The 18,834-nt window shown below is 23.8% G+C and overlaps 1 protein-coding gene across 3 annotated transcripts in view; it reads left to right on the forward strand.

The window, feature by feature from the left end:
* The window catches only part of LOC100577347 (SET and MYND domain-containing protein 4), a 76,440-nt gene extending 57,612 nt beyond the window's left edge, over positions 1-18,828 (forward strand). For 2 of the 3 annotated variants that reach the window (XM_026445917.1, XM_026445915.1), the window contains exons 2-10: positions 2,203-2,477; positions 5,515-5,665; positions 7,422-7,549; positions 8,372-8,567; positions 13,029-13,150; positions 13,248-13,691; positions 14,471-14,672; positions 15,753-15,968; positions 18,313-18,828. In XM_026445917.1, the coding sequence (XP_026301702.1) occupies positions 2,369-2,477; positions 5,515-5,665; positions 7,422-7,549; positions 8,372-8,567; positions 13,029-13,150; positions 13,248-13,691; positions 14,471-14,672; positions 15,753-15,968; positions 18,313-18,637 (1,893 nt within the window). In that variant the 5' untranslated portion in view covers positions 2,203-2,368 and the 3' untranslated portion in view covers positions 18,638-18,828. Of the gene's footprint in view, positions 1-1,918; positions 2,478-5,514; positions 5,666-7,421; positions 7,550-8,371; positions 8,568-13,028; positions 13,151-13,247; positions 13,692-14,470; positions 14,673-15,752; positions 15,969-18,312 lie in introns of those variants that run through there. The other variant, XM_003249114.4, reaches the window with a different exon arrangement.
* Positions 18,829-18,834: the final 6 nt, after the last annotated feature.

The raw sequence follows: 18,834 nt of genomic DNA on the forward strand, positions 1-18,834 counted from the left end.
TCAAAATAAATAGTTTTCTTTTCTTTTTATTAAAATTCTATTTTTATTTAGATATTCGTTTAAAAGAATATTTTGTAAAATTTTTATGAGAAAAGCATATTATTAGCAATTTTTTTAAAAGTTTTATGAAAACAAATTATTTCAAAGCAAAGTTAGAAAAGAATAAAATTACTATTAAATAGATACTAGTTTTATTTGATAAAAGAAAATTCTTATTTTTATATTTTATAAGTTCTGTTCCAACTAACATTTTTATTTTCAAAAATTTCTTTCTATTTGTTCTCACCAGAATTCATAATATGAGATTCATATTATAAATTGAATTTTTAAATTAGCATAATTACTAAAGTATATGTGTATATATATAATATATAAAAAGACATAATGAAATATACAATCATAAGATCAACAATTAGCAAAGGAAAAATATTTCAAAGAATTTTACTAAGTGCAAAAACGTAATTTTGACACCGATAATTTTGCATTTAAAGAAAGTAAGTCTAAAAATTTTATGAATTTTCTTAATTAAAAAAAATTAAGATCACTCATCATTTTCAATATTTTTGATCTTTTTAATAAAATTTAATAACTGAATGATAGTAATTTTTATTAATTATTGAAATATATGATATATATAAGTATATACTAATAATTTTATTTTCTCCTTTTATTTTGATTATGGTTGTTTTACCATATTTTGACTTTGACAGTATATAATATAAATATTCACAATTTTTTTTAAATCAATTAATGTAGTGATGTACTTAAATAAGTCTATATAAGGTCAAGAAATAATTGGATTTATTCAATTTATCAAAAGAATAATTTGGCCATGATAAAAAAAAGTATAATGAAAAATAATAAGATATTATGTATCATAACATAATACAAATTATCAATATCCGTGAAATATATTTAAAATGCAATAAAATTCTTTAACTTCCATTAAAAACACGAAGAATAATGAAAATTTTTTATATATCTGTATATCTATCAAAATTATCTAATTAATAATGTATTTAAATTTAATTGATTCAGACATTTCTCTTAATTTACCTTTATTTTACTCTTCCCACAAAGATAATTTTTCTTCAACCCTTGCTTCAGAAAGTAACTCAATAAAGGTTCACAATAATAACAAAAATAAGAAATATATGATATTATCCCCACACATATGCGAAACAGAGCTATTTCAATTGAATTTCAAATCATAATTTGATTAGTGCAATTACGTTATTTCAATTATGTGATTCGAAACTTTCGATTAAATACTTTATCATCATCATCAATACTGCATCATCACGGTGTAATATAATTGAAATACATTGGAATTCAAATACAATAATAATCAAATTACAATCCACAACTTCGATGTTTTTTTCTGAATAAGTTGCATTACGTGATTGTCGGTATTTTTTCCCTGTAATATATCATAATCTTAACACTAGAACAATCAAAATGATTTTTCATTTTACGATTATATAAAAATATTTTTGATTAATATTGTAATTTATTTTCATTTCACATCACTTTAATTACAATCATTCTTACGTAAAATAGATAGTTAGATGCTGTAGACAAATTGTTAATATATTGTATTTTACCATACATAATATAATTGTATCAAATAAATATATATTTCATTATTTAAATACATATTTGAACAGAAAATTATTCGCGTTCGAATACTTTCCTGATTACTTAATTTCTTTCATCTTTCATCATCTCATCACTTTCGCTTTAATCAACATTCCTCGATTCCTAATTCCCAATTCGTCATTCGATTGCGTTATCTTATTATACAATCATGAATGAACATGATAGGTGGCTCGAATAAGAAATCCGAATTGAAAATATAATAAATGTAAACTACTTCTAACTAATTAATTATACGTATATCATGGAACAATTCAATATTGTAATAATTCCGTAACAACACTCTGTGGCGCAAAGCAATTCGCAATTGCTATTTCGAGACGGAAATAGCTGGGTCGAGTTCGTCTAAAATTATTCGATTGGATAGAACGAAATCTCGTTTACCGCTTAGTACGCTTCCGTGGCCGGTGTCTCTTAACCGCAATCGATCACGCCGGTGTATCGATTCAACGCCATCGATATGGCGGAATCGGAGCGGTTTTACAAAACTCTGTGCTCGTTGGAGACCGTCAGATCCGAGAAAAGGGGTTTCTTCCGTGATTTCAGCGAGGACGTGGCACGAGTCGCCGGGGAACAGTGGATCTCGAAGGTGTTCGGACGACTGACCACCGACGAGGAACGAGTTCGAACTGTTTTCACCGACGGAAAGATAAAGGGCGCTGTGCTGGAAACGTTGAATCGCACGGAGATCCTTTATCGTGACAAAGATGCAATGGCGTCTAGAGCGAGAAGACTCGAAGGATTCGAAGCTTTGGCAGCGGAGGAAAGGAGGAAGGCGTTGTTGCTGTTCAGTCAAGCTATTCTTCGAGCTCCCCTTCCAGGTTTTTCTTTTCTTTTTCTTTTTCTTTTTTAGAAGATAATTAACGACCGATGTTTAATTAAACTTTTACCGACTGCGCGGTTAAGAATTCGAAGGAATTAAAGTTAGGTTATGTTCATGTCTTGGTTTACGTGTATCTTTGTGGTTTTGTGTTGTATGTTTCTCTTTATATATTTAGAAACTTTGAATGAAAAGGTTCATTATATTAGCTGCAAATTAATGTTTAATTAGGAAATGTTTGAAACAATATAATTTTCTATTCGAGAGTTTGAATTGGAACTAATATAGGATTTTAATTCGTTTGAAATTCTATTGATTGTAATATTTAATAAGTTTAGTATTATTATCATCTTTGTTATTAATAGTTGTATATAATTTATATTCGTATCTATTAATATACATAAGATAAATATTTATACAAAAATTATAATTGTTTTTGCTTCAAGATATATATCTGAATATGCATATAATATATATAATATATAAATGAAAAACATATTTATTCAAATAACATGAATTAGAAATCGAGTTCCATAGTAAGATTTCACATTATCGATAAATTAATATTATAAACTATTAAAAACGACGAATAATCATCTACATTAAAAATAGAAAAAGATTAATACAAAGAATTAAGAAAAAATGATTTTGAAGTGTTTAAATCATTTTCTTTTAATTTCATATTACTTTTTTCTTTTTGTTACAAACATTTATATTATAAAATTATTGAAAAATTTATCAATTTATCAATTTTTTCTTTAAGATTATTTATTATTAATGTTAAAATCAATACTGGTATCAGTATACACATTTTTGCTATTCATGTAAACAAAATTTTAAATAACGAGTATAATATTTCTGATCTTTCATATCCAAATACTTATTCGAAGATTTATGATACATCAGACAAGTGGAAGACTCCTGTATCTATCAATCTGTCAAAAGTATCGAAATTATTCAAATCGGTATCGAATCTTTAAATATTTAATAAATATAACATAAAAATCGAAGAATCGAAAAAAAAAAAAATAAAAGAAAAAATTAAACTCTAAGATTATATATATTATATTTAATTATATATAAATGTGAAAAACAAAATATCACGTATAGTGCCTTTAAAATAGCAACAGACGTGAATTGCAAATGTATCGATATCCTTTCGAAATGTATTTTATTTATTTAAAAAATTCAAAATGATCGAGTAAATATCATTTACGATTCCTTTTGATGGCCACAGAGAATCGTATATGCTTGTGATTGCCATTATATTGCCATCATTCTTTGTCAATAAAGGTGCGAATACATTTGAAAGTAAAATTTTCGAAAATTATTTCTTGAAAATACTATCAATGCGACAATGTGATTAATCCTTTCTTAGACATATATATGTATATATGTATATATACATGAAAAATTTAAATATACATTGTGGAAAAAAAGGTGAGAAAAAAAATTTTAAAAGCATATCATTAAAAATCATTAATTTTGGAATTACCAGATATTTATTTTATTGTAATAAAATATTATTTCTATATTATGTATTTCTTCTTTTTTCATTTCAATGTATATTTCAATACATTTTTTTCAAATAAAAGTAAGTTTTACTTAAATCCAATAGATTTTTATCTATGTTTAATGTATAACAAATCAATTGTTTTATTGATGAATTAAAGAATTATTGTTAAGAAAAATGAACCGAATATTGTTCAACTTATGCATGTTTTTATGGAAAATAGTATATTGAAATGGATGAGAGATTAGCGTTAAAAGTAACTTTTTTTTAAATTCAAAACTAATAATTTTTACTTATATTTATTAAGAAATTGTTGCTATCAAGAAATATATATATATGTATAATTTGGAAAATCAAAAAAAAAAAAAAAAAAGAAAAAGTCATTAGCAACTTACTTAAGAATTAACAAATGATTCATCCAAAGAATATGTATACCTTATACAAAAAAAATATGCATAAAATATACATTATGCAAAATATGTAAAATAAAAAATATATTTTTAGAATTTAGTCCTACGATAAAAATGGATAATGATAGAAATATAGATATTTTTGTTCAAGTTTCATTTTTTTATCTTTATTTTATGTAAAAATAGCTATAAATTATGATAACATTTGCATAAACACCTTAGATAATCTAGATAAAAATCGATACCAAAGGAAAAATAATACCAAATATCTCTTATTCAGTATATATATTGATATATTGTATATTATATGTATAATATATTTATTTATTATATTTTATAATATATATATTTATTATATTTGTATAATATTATATAATTGTATATTAATATAATATTTAATATTAATAGAATATTTGTTGTCGTTTTTATCCAAATAAACTTTTTTGTCTAATTCATTTTTTCTTTTCGATGTATTCAAAGTAAAAATTTAATATTATTCTCTGTTGATTTTAAATATATTATAAATATATAGTAATATGTATTTAATTGATTCTATAAATTTTCGTTTGCATACAATAATTTCTATTTTTTGTATAAAATAATTTTTTGTATATTTTTAATAATTTTGAATAATGAATTATATTAAAGAAAATTATCATTTCGCAAAAATTTTCTTAATTTATAATACAAACATCGTTTTACGTATATACATCTTGAAATATCAATAATTTTATTATCACACGTATAACAGGTATAATAATAGAAATTAAAGTCAAAAAATATTTTTAAAAATATGTTTAAAAAAATCGAAAGTCCAAAATTTCAAAAATTAATTTTATAGAAATTATTTTATTATGTACATAAATGAAAAAATATAATATACATTAATTTTAAATATATATATATATTTAACATATAATCCACTTTAATACAATGCTATTCTGGGGAAAAAAATCATGGAATCACGAAAATTATAAAAAAAAATGAAAATACAGAAAATACTTTGTAGTAAAATAAAAGCAAAATAATTATTTTGAAAAGGATCTAATTTTAATTTTAATTTTTTCGTTCGAACTAGCGATCTTCTTCTCTCTTCTTTTGTTTCTTTTTTTCAGGGAAATGCAAGACAGTCGATCGAGGATTAGGATTGCCACTTGCGTTCCTAGCTAGAGCCGAAGCTTTTCTCACGTGGAACGAATACCGGTTCGCCCTGGAAGATTTGACTTTTGTCGAAGAGATGAATCATCTTCTGCCAAACGAGTTAAGGTAAAGAAAGAAGTATTTGATAGATAGATAGAAGATGAAAAGAACAGAGATCATAATAATAATTATATTGTTTTAAAAGTTATTCAAAGTTGAGAAAATCAATATATATCTTTGTTGTAAATAATCATTAAAAATAATTAAAATTATCTACTTTGGTTATCCAGTAATCAATAATAATGATAAGAATTATTTTTCTTTGTTATTCGTAAGAAATGTCAATCTATAAAAATGTTTTATATTTGATTATTTAATATCGATCAATAATATAAATTTAATTATTATAAAATTTATGAAAAGATAAATATGGATATGCATGAAACAAAGAATAGAATTAAATAGAAAAAACTAAAATGTTAAACGTTATACAAAGTGAAGAGAATTTAAAATAAGCTACCCGAATATCTCGATTGTGATAAAGAAAAAAAAATGTATCAGATTAAATTTGCACGATGAGAAATATCATAATTTGATGTAAATAGTTCTTTGATAAATAAAATTCATATGAAATAATATATTTTTGTAAAATGTTACAGTAAAACATTTTGAAACACATACATTGGCCAATGGTTCAAAATTATTCATAATCAATAAAGATTTTATTATCAATTGTAAGAGAAAATAATTTATTCTTAATATAAGAAATCAAACACTTTTTATGTAGCAATTTATCAATATATTATTTACTTAAATATTTACTTTAAATGTGTAAAATGATAAATTTTGAACATGCATGCTCTAAAACAATGAGAAAAAGATATTATGCTAAATTTGCTGCTAAATGCTAAATTTTGTTCTTTCATCTCTTTTCTAATTATGGATTCTCTGTTTTATTGTACTCTTTAATCTAATCTAATTAATCTAATTTAATCTTCCCTATAAATAAAAATCTAAAATCTGATGAATCATATTCTTCATTCTTAAATAATGTAATGTACAAGTCACATTATAATTTATATTAGAATATATTTAAAATAATTAATATTCATAGATAAGGAATAAATAATGACGTATAACATAACAGAATTTATTTATATTCAATGATTCATATCATTATCGTGATATTATTAATAATCAGAGCAATTACATGAAATAAATTATTCTCGAATTTGACTTTGAAGTTGACCTTGTACTATTATGCAAATCATTATGCGTATTATCTTAAAATGTTTTACTAGATAATACACATGAAATATATCATTCCACTTAAAAAAAATGATCTTAGCATGACCTCTAGGCGTTTACCTATTAAAAAACTATTTACATGCAAGTTTGGTTGACATATTTTTTCCTATCAATAAATCAAGATGTTTAGTTGATTTTAGATGCTTTAGATCCTGTATATAAGTTAAATAAAAAAAATTTAATCATAATTATTTATTTTATTCTTTGTTTCATATATTTTCATATTTTTCTTGGATTTAATAAAATATATAAGTTTTACAATTAATTTTGTGTTATTGATGGATATTATATTACAACAATTGATAATAGTTAAATATAAGAAACATTTTAAAAAGAAAAAATTTTCTGATCATTAATATATCGGTTATCAAAATAAATTTTTATTTAAATGGCTATTCTAAATAATGAAAAGAGTTTATTTTCTTTCTAAAAAATTTCTCTATGATTTAATTATGACTGCCATCTATTTAAGTAAATGTTAATTCTTACTCAACGATTTTGTTTTTTTTAATTTTTTAAATAACTGCTATTTTTTTGGATTTTTGGAAAAATGTAAAAAGAAAGTGTCTTTTAGAACAATGTTGGCTCGGAAGAAAGAAACATGCGAGAAATTCTTACGTGCAAATGAGAAAAGCCTAGTATCTATAGAACAGGTGTCGGATCGAAGAAATGGAGCACTGGTTGCCACCGAGGAGAAATATGGTATGTTTCTGTCGTTGAGATTGGCAACCATGACGGCCAATACACTGAAGCTACACTTTCTCAGAATAAAATATACATCTACATCTGCATCTACATCTACATCGCTATAAAATTAAAAAATTCACAAAATTTTAACCAAAAAATTGAAAAGAAATATTTATTCGTTTATTTACATATTCATTTCATTCACAAAAAATACCTATACATTTCATCCATAAAATTAAAAGATCACACAAATTTTAATCAAAAAATTGTTACTTTTTCAACTATTGTACTTTTGAAAAAAAATATTTGTACAATTATTTATTTATACAAAAAATTCACAAAATTTTCATTTATGTTTTCAATTATTGAAAAAATATTCATTATCAAATATAAAAATAAATACAGAAAAAAATCTCCAACATTAATTAATAAATACTAATTACTCCTAAATTAGCAATTATTAATACAAATACCAAAAAAAATAGTTTAGAAAAAATTAAAAATAGTTTCCAAAGGAACATTCATATTCTTTAGTTTTCTCTATTTTTATTATTAAACAAAAATCAAATATAAAAAATACATAATCCTCTTTACAATAGGCAATCATTTTGTCTATAATTTACACAAATGAGCCTTTCAACTTATAAATTAGAATATTCACTGTGTTAATTATATTGCATATTAGAAATTTCACGAAGAAGCTTAACTCTCTGAAATATCAAAAGATTAATTTTAATACTCATACTCTTCATTTATTAATCTGTAAATCAAAAATGATCTTATTAATTAACGATTCTTTCATTTTCTTCTATTCATTTCAAATTTGTTTCCTCGTAGTATTAAAAGGTGGTGAAAATCCTCGCCTGCCAGGAGCCTCGACTTTCCTCGACGTTGAAGAAACGGTGAATGCTGGCAAACGAGTGATCGCGGCCAAGAATATCGAACCTGGGAATCGATTGATCATTGAATCGCCGCACGCGGCTATTCTGCTTCCAGAATTCTTCGGTACCCATTGCCAGCACTGCTTTTCAAGGTTAGTTTAGTATCCAAGTAAAAGTCCTTTTTTTAGAACAAAAATTGGAGTAAGTTGTAAATTGGAAAATATTGGAAAATTCGAATAAATGTTATTTAATATGGGTGATATTATTTGCTACGATAAAATTTTTATTATTTTCATTGCTAAGATAATTCAATTAAATTGTTGGAAATAGAGATAATGGATAGAATATTTGATTAATAAAATGTTTGAATATTTAATATGAAATATGAACTAAGTTATAACAAATATTGTTACAAAACTGAAATATTTTCATGAATAACTATAACTTGAAAATATTATCCATTTAATATTTGAATATTATTTGCTGTAATAGAACCTTCATTATTTCCATTGGTATGATAAGATAATTTACATTGTTGCGAATAGAGTAGAGTGATAGAATATTCGATTAGTAGAATGTTTGAATATTTAATGTGAAATATGAAATAAGTTGTAGCAAATATTGTTAAGGAATAGAAATATTTTCATGAATAAATATGAAAGAAATATGAAATAAATTGAAAATATTATTCATTTTAATATTTGAATATTATTTGCTGTAATAGAACCTTCATTATTTCCATTGCTATGATAAGATAATTTAATTTATATTGTTTGCAAATAGAATAAAGTTATGGAATGTTTGAATATTTAATATAAAATATGAAATATTCCCAAATATTATTTGAAAATACTATCCATACATATTATTTCATTTAATATCTGAACGAATATTATTTGATACAGTGGAACTGTCATTATTTTCATTGAGGTGAAATAATTTGCATTATTGCAAATAGAATGCAATTCAGATAATAGAATGTTCGAATATTAAGTTAGTTGAATAATGGAGGTTTTACTATATTTACATTTGGATTAAATATAAATTGAACTCCATTAAAATAAATCAAAGAATAAATATATAATATGATCAGTTAATATCTCTTATATAATCTCTCTTCGTGAGACATTTTTGGAGAATTCATCCAAAATAAACAATTCTGACGATAGCAGTCACAATTTTTGATCCAAATGATTATTTCTGCACAGTTAAAATAGTGGCCAAGTATCCAATAATCTAAATGAAAAGTAAATTGATCAAATGACATTGATTAATCAAACATTTGCATAAATATACAAATTTATATTCGTTTCACAAGTAATATTATTTGTTCTAATATTTTACTATTTTCATTTCTTTTTTGATTATTATAATTAGAATATAGATTATCTATAAAACAACTAATAATTAACTATTTGCAATATGATATTCAAACATCATGATATAAAAGATTATTACTCTAAAAAAATTGATACATCTTTAATGAATCAATTCTAGGAAATAAAATTAAAATTGATGTATAAAAATATCTGTTAAGACTTATTTATTAACAGTTATAAAAAAAGTTATTATTAAAATTGTTTCACATCTTATCTAATGTGAATTTTATAATTTAATAAATAAGTCTACATTTTATATGTCAACTTTTGCATTCGTTTCAGCTTCTAGGATTGATCTTTCAAAAATGTCTTCATTTCGTTTCATCAAATTTCAAATTATTCGTAATTTAAAAAATAAACTTAAACTCTTTTATTATATAAGTTTTTATAATTCATACGTTCATTTTGATCATCCTCTGAAAACATATTCCACAAATATATAAACACTTTATATATTTCAAAATTATATTTTGATAAGTATAAACTATGTACATCTTTTATAAAAAAAAATTTTAATCTGAAATTGAATTTGGAGCATGAAAATGAGCGTCGTGTCGATACAACATTTGAAATTTAAATTTGTATGCTATTCAAAAATTATATTACACAATAGAAGCAAAATATATAAAATCGCATATTAAAACTTTATGTAAAAAAGAAAATCAGATAAAAATTTCATACAAATAAAATCTATTCTATTCTATATCTATTTCTAAAAATCTATTTTTACTTTCTTTTGTACTAAATCCTTTTAAATCGAAAATTTTAAAACGATTCTGAAAATAATTTTCCTCGTACTGTTATATATCGGTTCTAACTAAAACAGTTACAAGGAATCGAAATGATAATATAACAGTTATAAATTAAAAAAGTTCTATATCCGTTACAGTCCCGGTTCTGCAGAAACCGTTATTATCGGTTCTGTATTAAACGATTACATATTAATATATTCCACTTTGTCTTTTACCTCAATCTCTTTTACACGAATGAAATAAAGTAAAGTATTAAAAAAAAACTTTCCTTATTTCTTAAAAAATTGATGGCAAATAAAGTTTGATGTATGCCAAATAGAAAGATATATTTCTGTGATTATGCACAAGTGAAAAATAATGACTTTGAAACTAATTAAGTTAATATATTTGTGTTATTAATAAATATGTACATTGATATTAATAATTTTTGGATATAACGATGATTATTGACTTTAAATGACATTTATTTCTTTGAATAATATTAAAGTTATAAAAAGTTTATTAATAAATAAATAAAAGAATTGATGCATTGTTGATTAACACAACAATATATTTCAAAATCATATTAATAAATGTTTTAATAACTGTATATTAGAACATTAATTATTATACTGATTAATTACTATTATTAAACTATTATTAATTTATATAATTTATATGATATAAAATGTGTTTAGAGATTCATTAACCAGTATTTTTTTTGTAAACAATAAGCATTAGAAAAAAATATTAGAAATAAAAATTGTTTCTAATAATGATGTAATGATCAATTTTTTATATATTTTTTTTCTTCAATATTTTTGTAGAAAAAAAAATAATCTTTACTTTTTTTAATACTTGACATATCATATGTCAAGATTAAGAATTCATTCATATATTTGACCATTATTTTCAAGACCAAGATGCAAAAAATAAAGCAAACATTTTGCATATTATGTAATGTTTTCGTTTTTAAATTATTCATTATAAACAATTATATATTATAAACAATATTTTTAATAGTGCATTATAAAAAGGAGACATCTGGAATCATTGATAATCATTTAAATGTACCATAGATCTGTCAAATTTCAATTCATTTGTTTGGATAATAATATGCTGTTCAAGAAATTTCTTTCACTATTCTACAATTATGAATTGTACAAAACAATAGACATCTGAAACAAAAATAACAGAAACTACTAAAAGTGTATTGCATAGAGTACAAAAAATGTATTCTAGCTAAAGTCACATTGAATACAAAATGTAAATATAATATACAAAATATTTCTTTCATTTCTGATCTTGAAAATCATTTATACTATAATATATACTAAAATCATATATAATATATAATAATAAGATAATCTTAAAAATCACTTGTCATGCACATGAATTCATCTTGACAAACATGATTTCATATATGATCTAAAAAATATATACAATAATGCATTTAAAAAAGTTCATCATCTTTTCTCGAAAATTATTGGAGAAGATATAATAAATATACATAAAAATTTCATCTCCACAATTTACAAAGAAACTTGAAAAAAAGAAAATCTTTGCCTCTAACAAAAGAATGACTAAATCCTTAATGTACAAACGACTAACGAAGGACTATTATTTCATCTATATTTTTCAATTAAAGATCTTTTAGGATTTTATATTATTTTATTTATTTTTATATTTATTAATTTTCAATTTCCCTATCATCTTGGAGACAGATAATTTCAAAATTGCTAATTCAATAAATACACCAACTCATATTATTTGCATATTCAATTTTACGTGCAATTCCAAATAAACTAGATGCTGTAATTGAACTAGTAATATTAATTTTAATTTTATACGTAACAATTTTATATAATAATAATTTAATAAATAATAAATTTAACCTTTTTAATAAAATTTACTACTGAATATTTATTAATAATTTCATTCTATTAACATGACTAGGAAAACAACTAATTGAATATCCTTTTATAAATATTAATATACTCTTTACAACAACATATTTCTTATATTTTTTCTTAAACTTTTATTTAAGAAAATTATATATATAATCTAATATGAAAATCATCATCAAGAACTCCAGTTGTAACTAAAGTTGATGAATGAACTAAAGATGAAACAGGAGTTGGAGCTATTATTGCTATAGGTAATCAAGTTGAAAAAGGAATTTGTGCACTCTTAGTAAAAGCTATTAATAGAATAAAAATCATTATAAATTTATTTATTTTATAAAAACTTAAATTTCATCTTCCATAATATGTCATTAATCCTATAATCAATAATAAACCAATATCTCCTAATTTAATAAAATAGTTACCATTTCTGAAGTAAATGATTTTATTTTTATATAATAAATTACAAGACAATAAGAAATTAATCCTAAACCATCTCAACCTAAGATAATTGATAATATATTTGGTAATAAAAGAACCAAATTTATTCCCTTTCTTTATCCTTCATAACTTTGATTTTCAACTCCCCCATTTTTCAGATTCAAAGCTCCAATAGGATGTCCGGATTGCAGCAGCGTGGCGTTCTGTGGAAGAAAGTGCAGGGATACAGCTTTGGCCAGCTACCACAAATACGAGTGCAAAATTCTGGTCCTGTTGATAGGTATATTACATATACCTATTCTTACATATACCTATTTCTTTCTTCTGATTCTTTCACCTTCATCCACGTTCCGAAAAACGATCTGTTGCTTCGTCAGGCTCGGGGATGAGCGTTTTGAGCATGCTCGCCTTGCGAATGGCGACTCAAGTCGGTCCAGCCGGCTGCCTCCGCATCCACCGAGCATTAAATCGTCAAGATTCTGCGGCGGACGGGGAGGAAATTGCAGAATCATCGACGATAACAACAACGGCGGAGAAACTGAGCAAATCGGCGAAGCGTCGTTCGAGAAGGAAGAAACTGCGCGACTCGAGGCGGGCAAAGGGGGAGGAAACGGTGGAGGAGGAACGTCGGGAAATAAAGGGAGAGGAAGGGGAGGATGGGGAGAAAATGGCGGAAAATGTGGATCTGCGAGTATACGATCTCGTAACGCATGAGAAACGAAGGACGGCCAAGGACTTTTTCGAAAGGTCGTTGATGGCAGCGTTCCTTTTCAAGTGCTTACAGAAGGTTGGATTCTTCGATAATCCTTCGAGCAACGAAGGTAAGATAGAAAGGGTAAGAAACTTTTTTTGTATTTTCTGTTTCTACTTGGCGAGTAGAGATGTTATAAGAAGTCAGATTGTTAATTTGACATGAAATGAATAAATTATCAGTAAAAGTTTTATTTACTCTGAATAAAAATATAGAATTAATTTTATTAAAAACGAATTTTAGAAATTTAGAATTTATTTAGATGTGATTTTATTCTATACTTTTTTATTTATTTTCACAAGTAAAAGTAGAATCTCTTCTGTCAACAGTTTATTAATATTCAATTGAAAATACTTAACAAGCTTTCGTACTTAATTTTCTCGAAAACAAATGTATTTTTGTGTATTATATCATATTTTTGTATTGCTCATTTATTATAATAATGAAATTTCTAATTTTTAAATTACTACATATGAAAAAAACCATTGTTATATACTTTGTATAATGTTTTTCCATCAAAATTTTACAAATGTATTTTTAAATTATACATTTTCTTAAAATTTTGATGCAATAATCTTAAAATATTTAAAATCATATATAAAAATATATATTTTAAAAATCTTAAACAAAATTCTTATAAAAATCATTATAATTTTTTAAACAATTTTTTTTTAATAATTGAAAACTTTTAAACTTTCATATTTATATAAATATATTATATATGATACTCGATATCAATTAGATTATATTAGACAATTTTCTAACCGTTCAGCTCAAAGAATACAAAAAAAAAATTTGGAAAAAAATTAGTGCTTCAAAATAGAGTTTAACCGTGCCCTCTCGTTTCAGAGACGCCCAACGATCGAGAGATCGCAGTGGCTAGTCTGCTGCTGAAACATCTTCAGTTGTTGCAATTCAACGCACACGAAGTATTCGAGACGCGACTTGGAATGGAGCACCGGTTTCGTGGTAGCAAACCTATCTATATAGGAGTAGCCATTTATCCGACAGTTGCCCGATTCAATCACGATTGTTATCCGGCGGTAACCAGGTGGTTACTTTTAGGGATAAATTATTCGAGACTTTTCGAGTCCTTAAGCCTCGAAATTTTTTGCTATTTTTTTGGAACATAACAAATAATTTGTTAAATTATTTATTTAAAATAATAAATTATTCGTGACAATATTAATTTACTTTTATTATATTTATCATTTGTACTATAATATGAATTTTGTAATTAGATTCATTATTTAATTTATTGACCAACTATGAATTTAATGAATTTAAAAAATTTCAGAAATTAAAAGTTTGTTGGCATTTTAATTTTTTACAGATGAGTATTTTTCAGGAAAAGAAAAATATAAATATTTTAAGAATATAATATAAATATATATATATAATAATATAAATATTAATATTTTATTTGTAGAAAGTTTCGAGAGCTCATAAAATTCGAATTTAAAAATACAGTCTCGATCTTAGTTACAGTAATATCCATTTAATTGTCATAGAATATAGAATTCGTTATGGAAGATATAAATCTCGTGACAATTGTTTCTTCTCGATTTCATTAATTTGATTAGAAACAAGAGAGGAAAACATTCTCTAGAGATGCTCGTATTTCTTTTTACGATACATAAGACTTTAATAGACAGGCGCCATTCTTATTGCTTTTGCACATATAACGAGCACATCTCATCATTGATATATGAATATGAATAATATTTTACGAATATTATTGATTCGAAGAAACTTAATTTCGTAATTAAAAAATTAATTAATCATATGTTTATAATCATAAATTTAGTTGTCATTTTTTTATAAAAATAATTATCTAAAAATTCTAACCTAACCTAATTTAAATTAAAACTAATTCATGAAGTGGAAATGGAATAATTCATGAAATAGAAATTTTATTTTTTTTATTTTTATAAAAACGATAAATGAAAATTTACTCTATTCAAGACTGAAATCTCCACAATCTCTAAAGTATCAAGTTTTTTTCAAGCGTTTTTAAAAAATTTTAAAAAACTGTTTTAACAAAGCACTACGATATTTCCTATTCGATCAACCATATCTTTTCACGCTAAAATTCTCTGAAATTATTACACTGTTTATTTCCCTTCTTTAGATATTTTCTCGGCCGTTGTATCGTGATTCGAGCAATTCGCAGTCTCCGACCAGGAGACGTAGTCGCTGAAAATTACGGGCCCATATTCACAAAACGAAACTTGGAGGAGAGACGAAGAAATCTGGCTGGAAGATATTGGTTTTTCTGCGAATGCAATGCCTGTCGTGAAAACTGGCCATGCTTGGAAATTATGACAAACGATGATGTTAGACTGAGGTGAATGTGCTCTTCTTTTTTTTTCTCCTATTGTCTTATGTTGATTCATCTATAAAGATGTTTCTTGTGTTGTGAGATAGAAAAAAAATCTGAAGGAAGAATACGAAGAATACGATCAAAAAGAAATCAAATTGGATTTAGAATAATCAATTATACATGTATTGCACATCTATTCGTGAATTTAATGATTTTTTAAGAAGAAATATAAATAGAATTTTTAAATATTATAAAATTTATAAAAATCTGAGAGCAATTAGAATTGCAATTGAAAAAAATAAAAACTGTCTTTATACAATTAAATAAATTTTACGCTTTTATCAATTGTGTTTTTAAATACTTTGTTATGATGTACTTTGTTATGATACCTTTAATAGAAGATATATTTTTTTATATAATATAATATATAAATATATTTTTAATATATTTTTAATATATTCTTCTATTCTCAGGTCAGAACAAATACAAAAATTGATATACAAAAATATCAATTAAAAATTATTTATTATAATTCAAATTTGTATAGATGAAACGAGATAAAGTGAGACAAACTTTTTAAATGTATCTCAAATGAATATATTAATATCCTGTATAAATAAAAAAAATATAATTATAAAAATTCGTTGCATTTCAATAATTTTAAAAAAAAAATAAAAGATCTAATCTAATCAAAATTAATTCATAAAAATATGAAAATGAAAAATCTTCATTTCGAATTATCTTTTTTTTTGAATTGAAATAAATTGAAATAAATACAGTCAATATGCCAATATCGATTTCAAAATTTCAATATAGCTGCATAAATATCTTTTTTGATATTATAGCGGAAATTTTTGCTAATTAATTATTATTAATAATAATATAATAGTATAAAATAATTTTAAATAATTTACAATTTTGTTATTTATTATTTATTAACCTAACTTACTCTAACTTAAACTTACATTAAATCTAATCTGAAAAATATTATGATATATATAATGAATATATTTATATCTTAAAAATTAAACCGTGCAGATACATGTATAAAAAAAAATAATTCATTAGATTAACTTTGATAACATATTCCAAGATTATCAAAATCAATGAAAAGTTTTTTAAAATTAAATCATTAAAAAAATTAATATAATAAGTTGATTATTTTATAAATATTGAATTCAAATTATGTTGTCTCTATATTAATATTACATAGTAATTTTCTTAGATATTTTTTAGTATCATCTGATCAATTTTTTTTATTTTTTTCATTACATAACAAAATATTTAAAATAATCTTATTATAATCTATAAGAAATTATATTGATAAATTCATCAAATTTTATCAATGAATTAATCTAAATTTTTCTTTCCAATCTCTTCAACATGTTTTCAACATGTAAAACAATTATGATTCAAATTGAATCTTCCATAATAACAAAACAAAATAATACAAATATATTTTTTATGACAAATAGTATAATTCTTTATTACAAAATTTATGATATTTTTCCTATAACTGAAAATTAAATTGAGTTAAAAATGATATGCAGTAATCGAAATCACATGATTTTATTTTGAAAATTCTTCTTGAACTCGATCTCTGTATAATATCCAATATTTATTCCAAAAAATATATTATTCAAGATATAAGAAATACTTCATATAATTGCAAATATTTCAACATTGGATTAATGGAAAAATAATATTAATTTTGTGTAAAAATAGATCAATTTACTATAATATTCTGTATATCTAATTTTTAAATTATTTTTAAAATATAAACTTTGTATGAATATTATAAAACTGTTATACTACACTATAATAAATATTTTTCATATTTTTATAAGATATATATTAAGAAATGATAAGATTTATGTATTAGTAATTTTATCATTTATCCTTATATGATATTATCTTGTAATTCAAAATTTAATCAAATAAATCTTTTACAGATCCATACGTTCATTTACAACATCTCAAAAATATAAAAAACATTATTCTCAGAATAGTTGCATTTATATTTTTTTTTTATAATTCATACGATTGAGAAATTTTCCTGTCTTACGTTTAGGTACCACAATTTTTTTATAATTTAATTTAAATTGATTTATAAAATCAACAATAAAATTAAAGAACATACAATTCATAAAAATGAATCATGTTACACATGAAATTACTTATCTTATTAGGATTAAAAAAACTTGTTTATCAATTCAATATCCGAAAAATATTAAAATAATAAGAACATCTACAAGTATTTATATAGAAACTATCCATTTCAATGAAAATCTTAATTTATAATAAAATTGTTGTATTCACAGCCTAGTTTATTTTTCATTACAATTTCATAAATTGTTTTTGATCGTAGATGTCCAACCAAAGGGTGCTCAAACATTCACCAACGTCCACGAAATTCCAGCAAATCCATCTTCGAATGCTCCTCTTGTCGACGAAAAATTGACTTGAGAAAACCGTTGGACCACGTGCGCGAATGCGAACAACTATACGCTCGAGGATTTGAAGCAATGGAAAAAGAACAACCCGAGAAGGCACTGGAGGCATTCTTCGAAGCGACGAGCAAATTTCACAAAATTGCTATGCCGCCTCACAAAGATACTCACTTGGCTGAAATTGCAGCGAGCGCGTGTATGGCGGACGAAGGGAACGTTTACCGACTCGATTCTTTCCTTTGATCTCTCGTTTCGCGCGAATTTGCTACCATCTACTTGACTAACAACGAAACAGGAATTGAAGAAATGAAACTAACAGGAGTAGAAAAACAAAAAAAAATGGTGATTATTTTACCTTCATCGTAGTTTGATCGTTTGAGCAACATTTATCTCGATAAATAATGATGATTAAAATAAAAAGATATTTCAAAGAACGGAAA

The sequence above is a fragment of the Apis mellifera genome, linkage group LG16 (assembly GCF_003254395.2).
Source record: "Apis mellifera strain DH4 linkage group LG16, Amel_HAv3.1, whole genome shotgun sequence".
In the NCBI taxonomy this organism is placed as follows: Eukaryota; Metazoa; Arthropoda; class Insecta; order Hymenoptera; family Apidae; genus Apis; species Apis mellifera.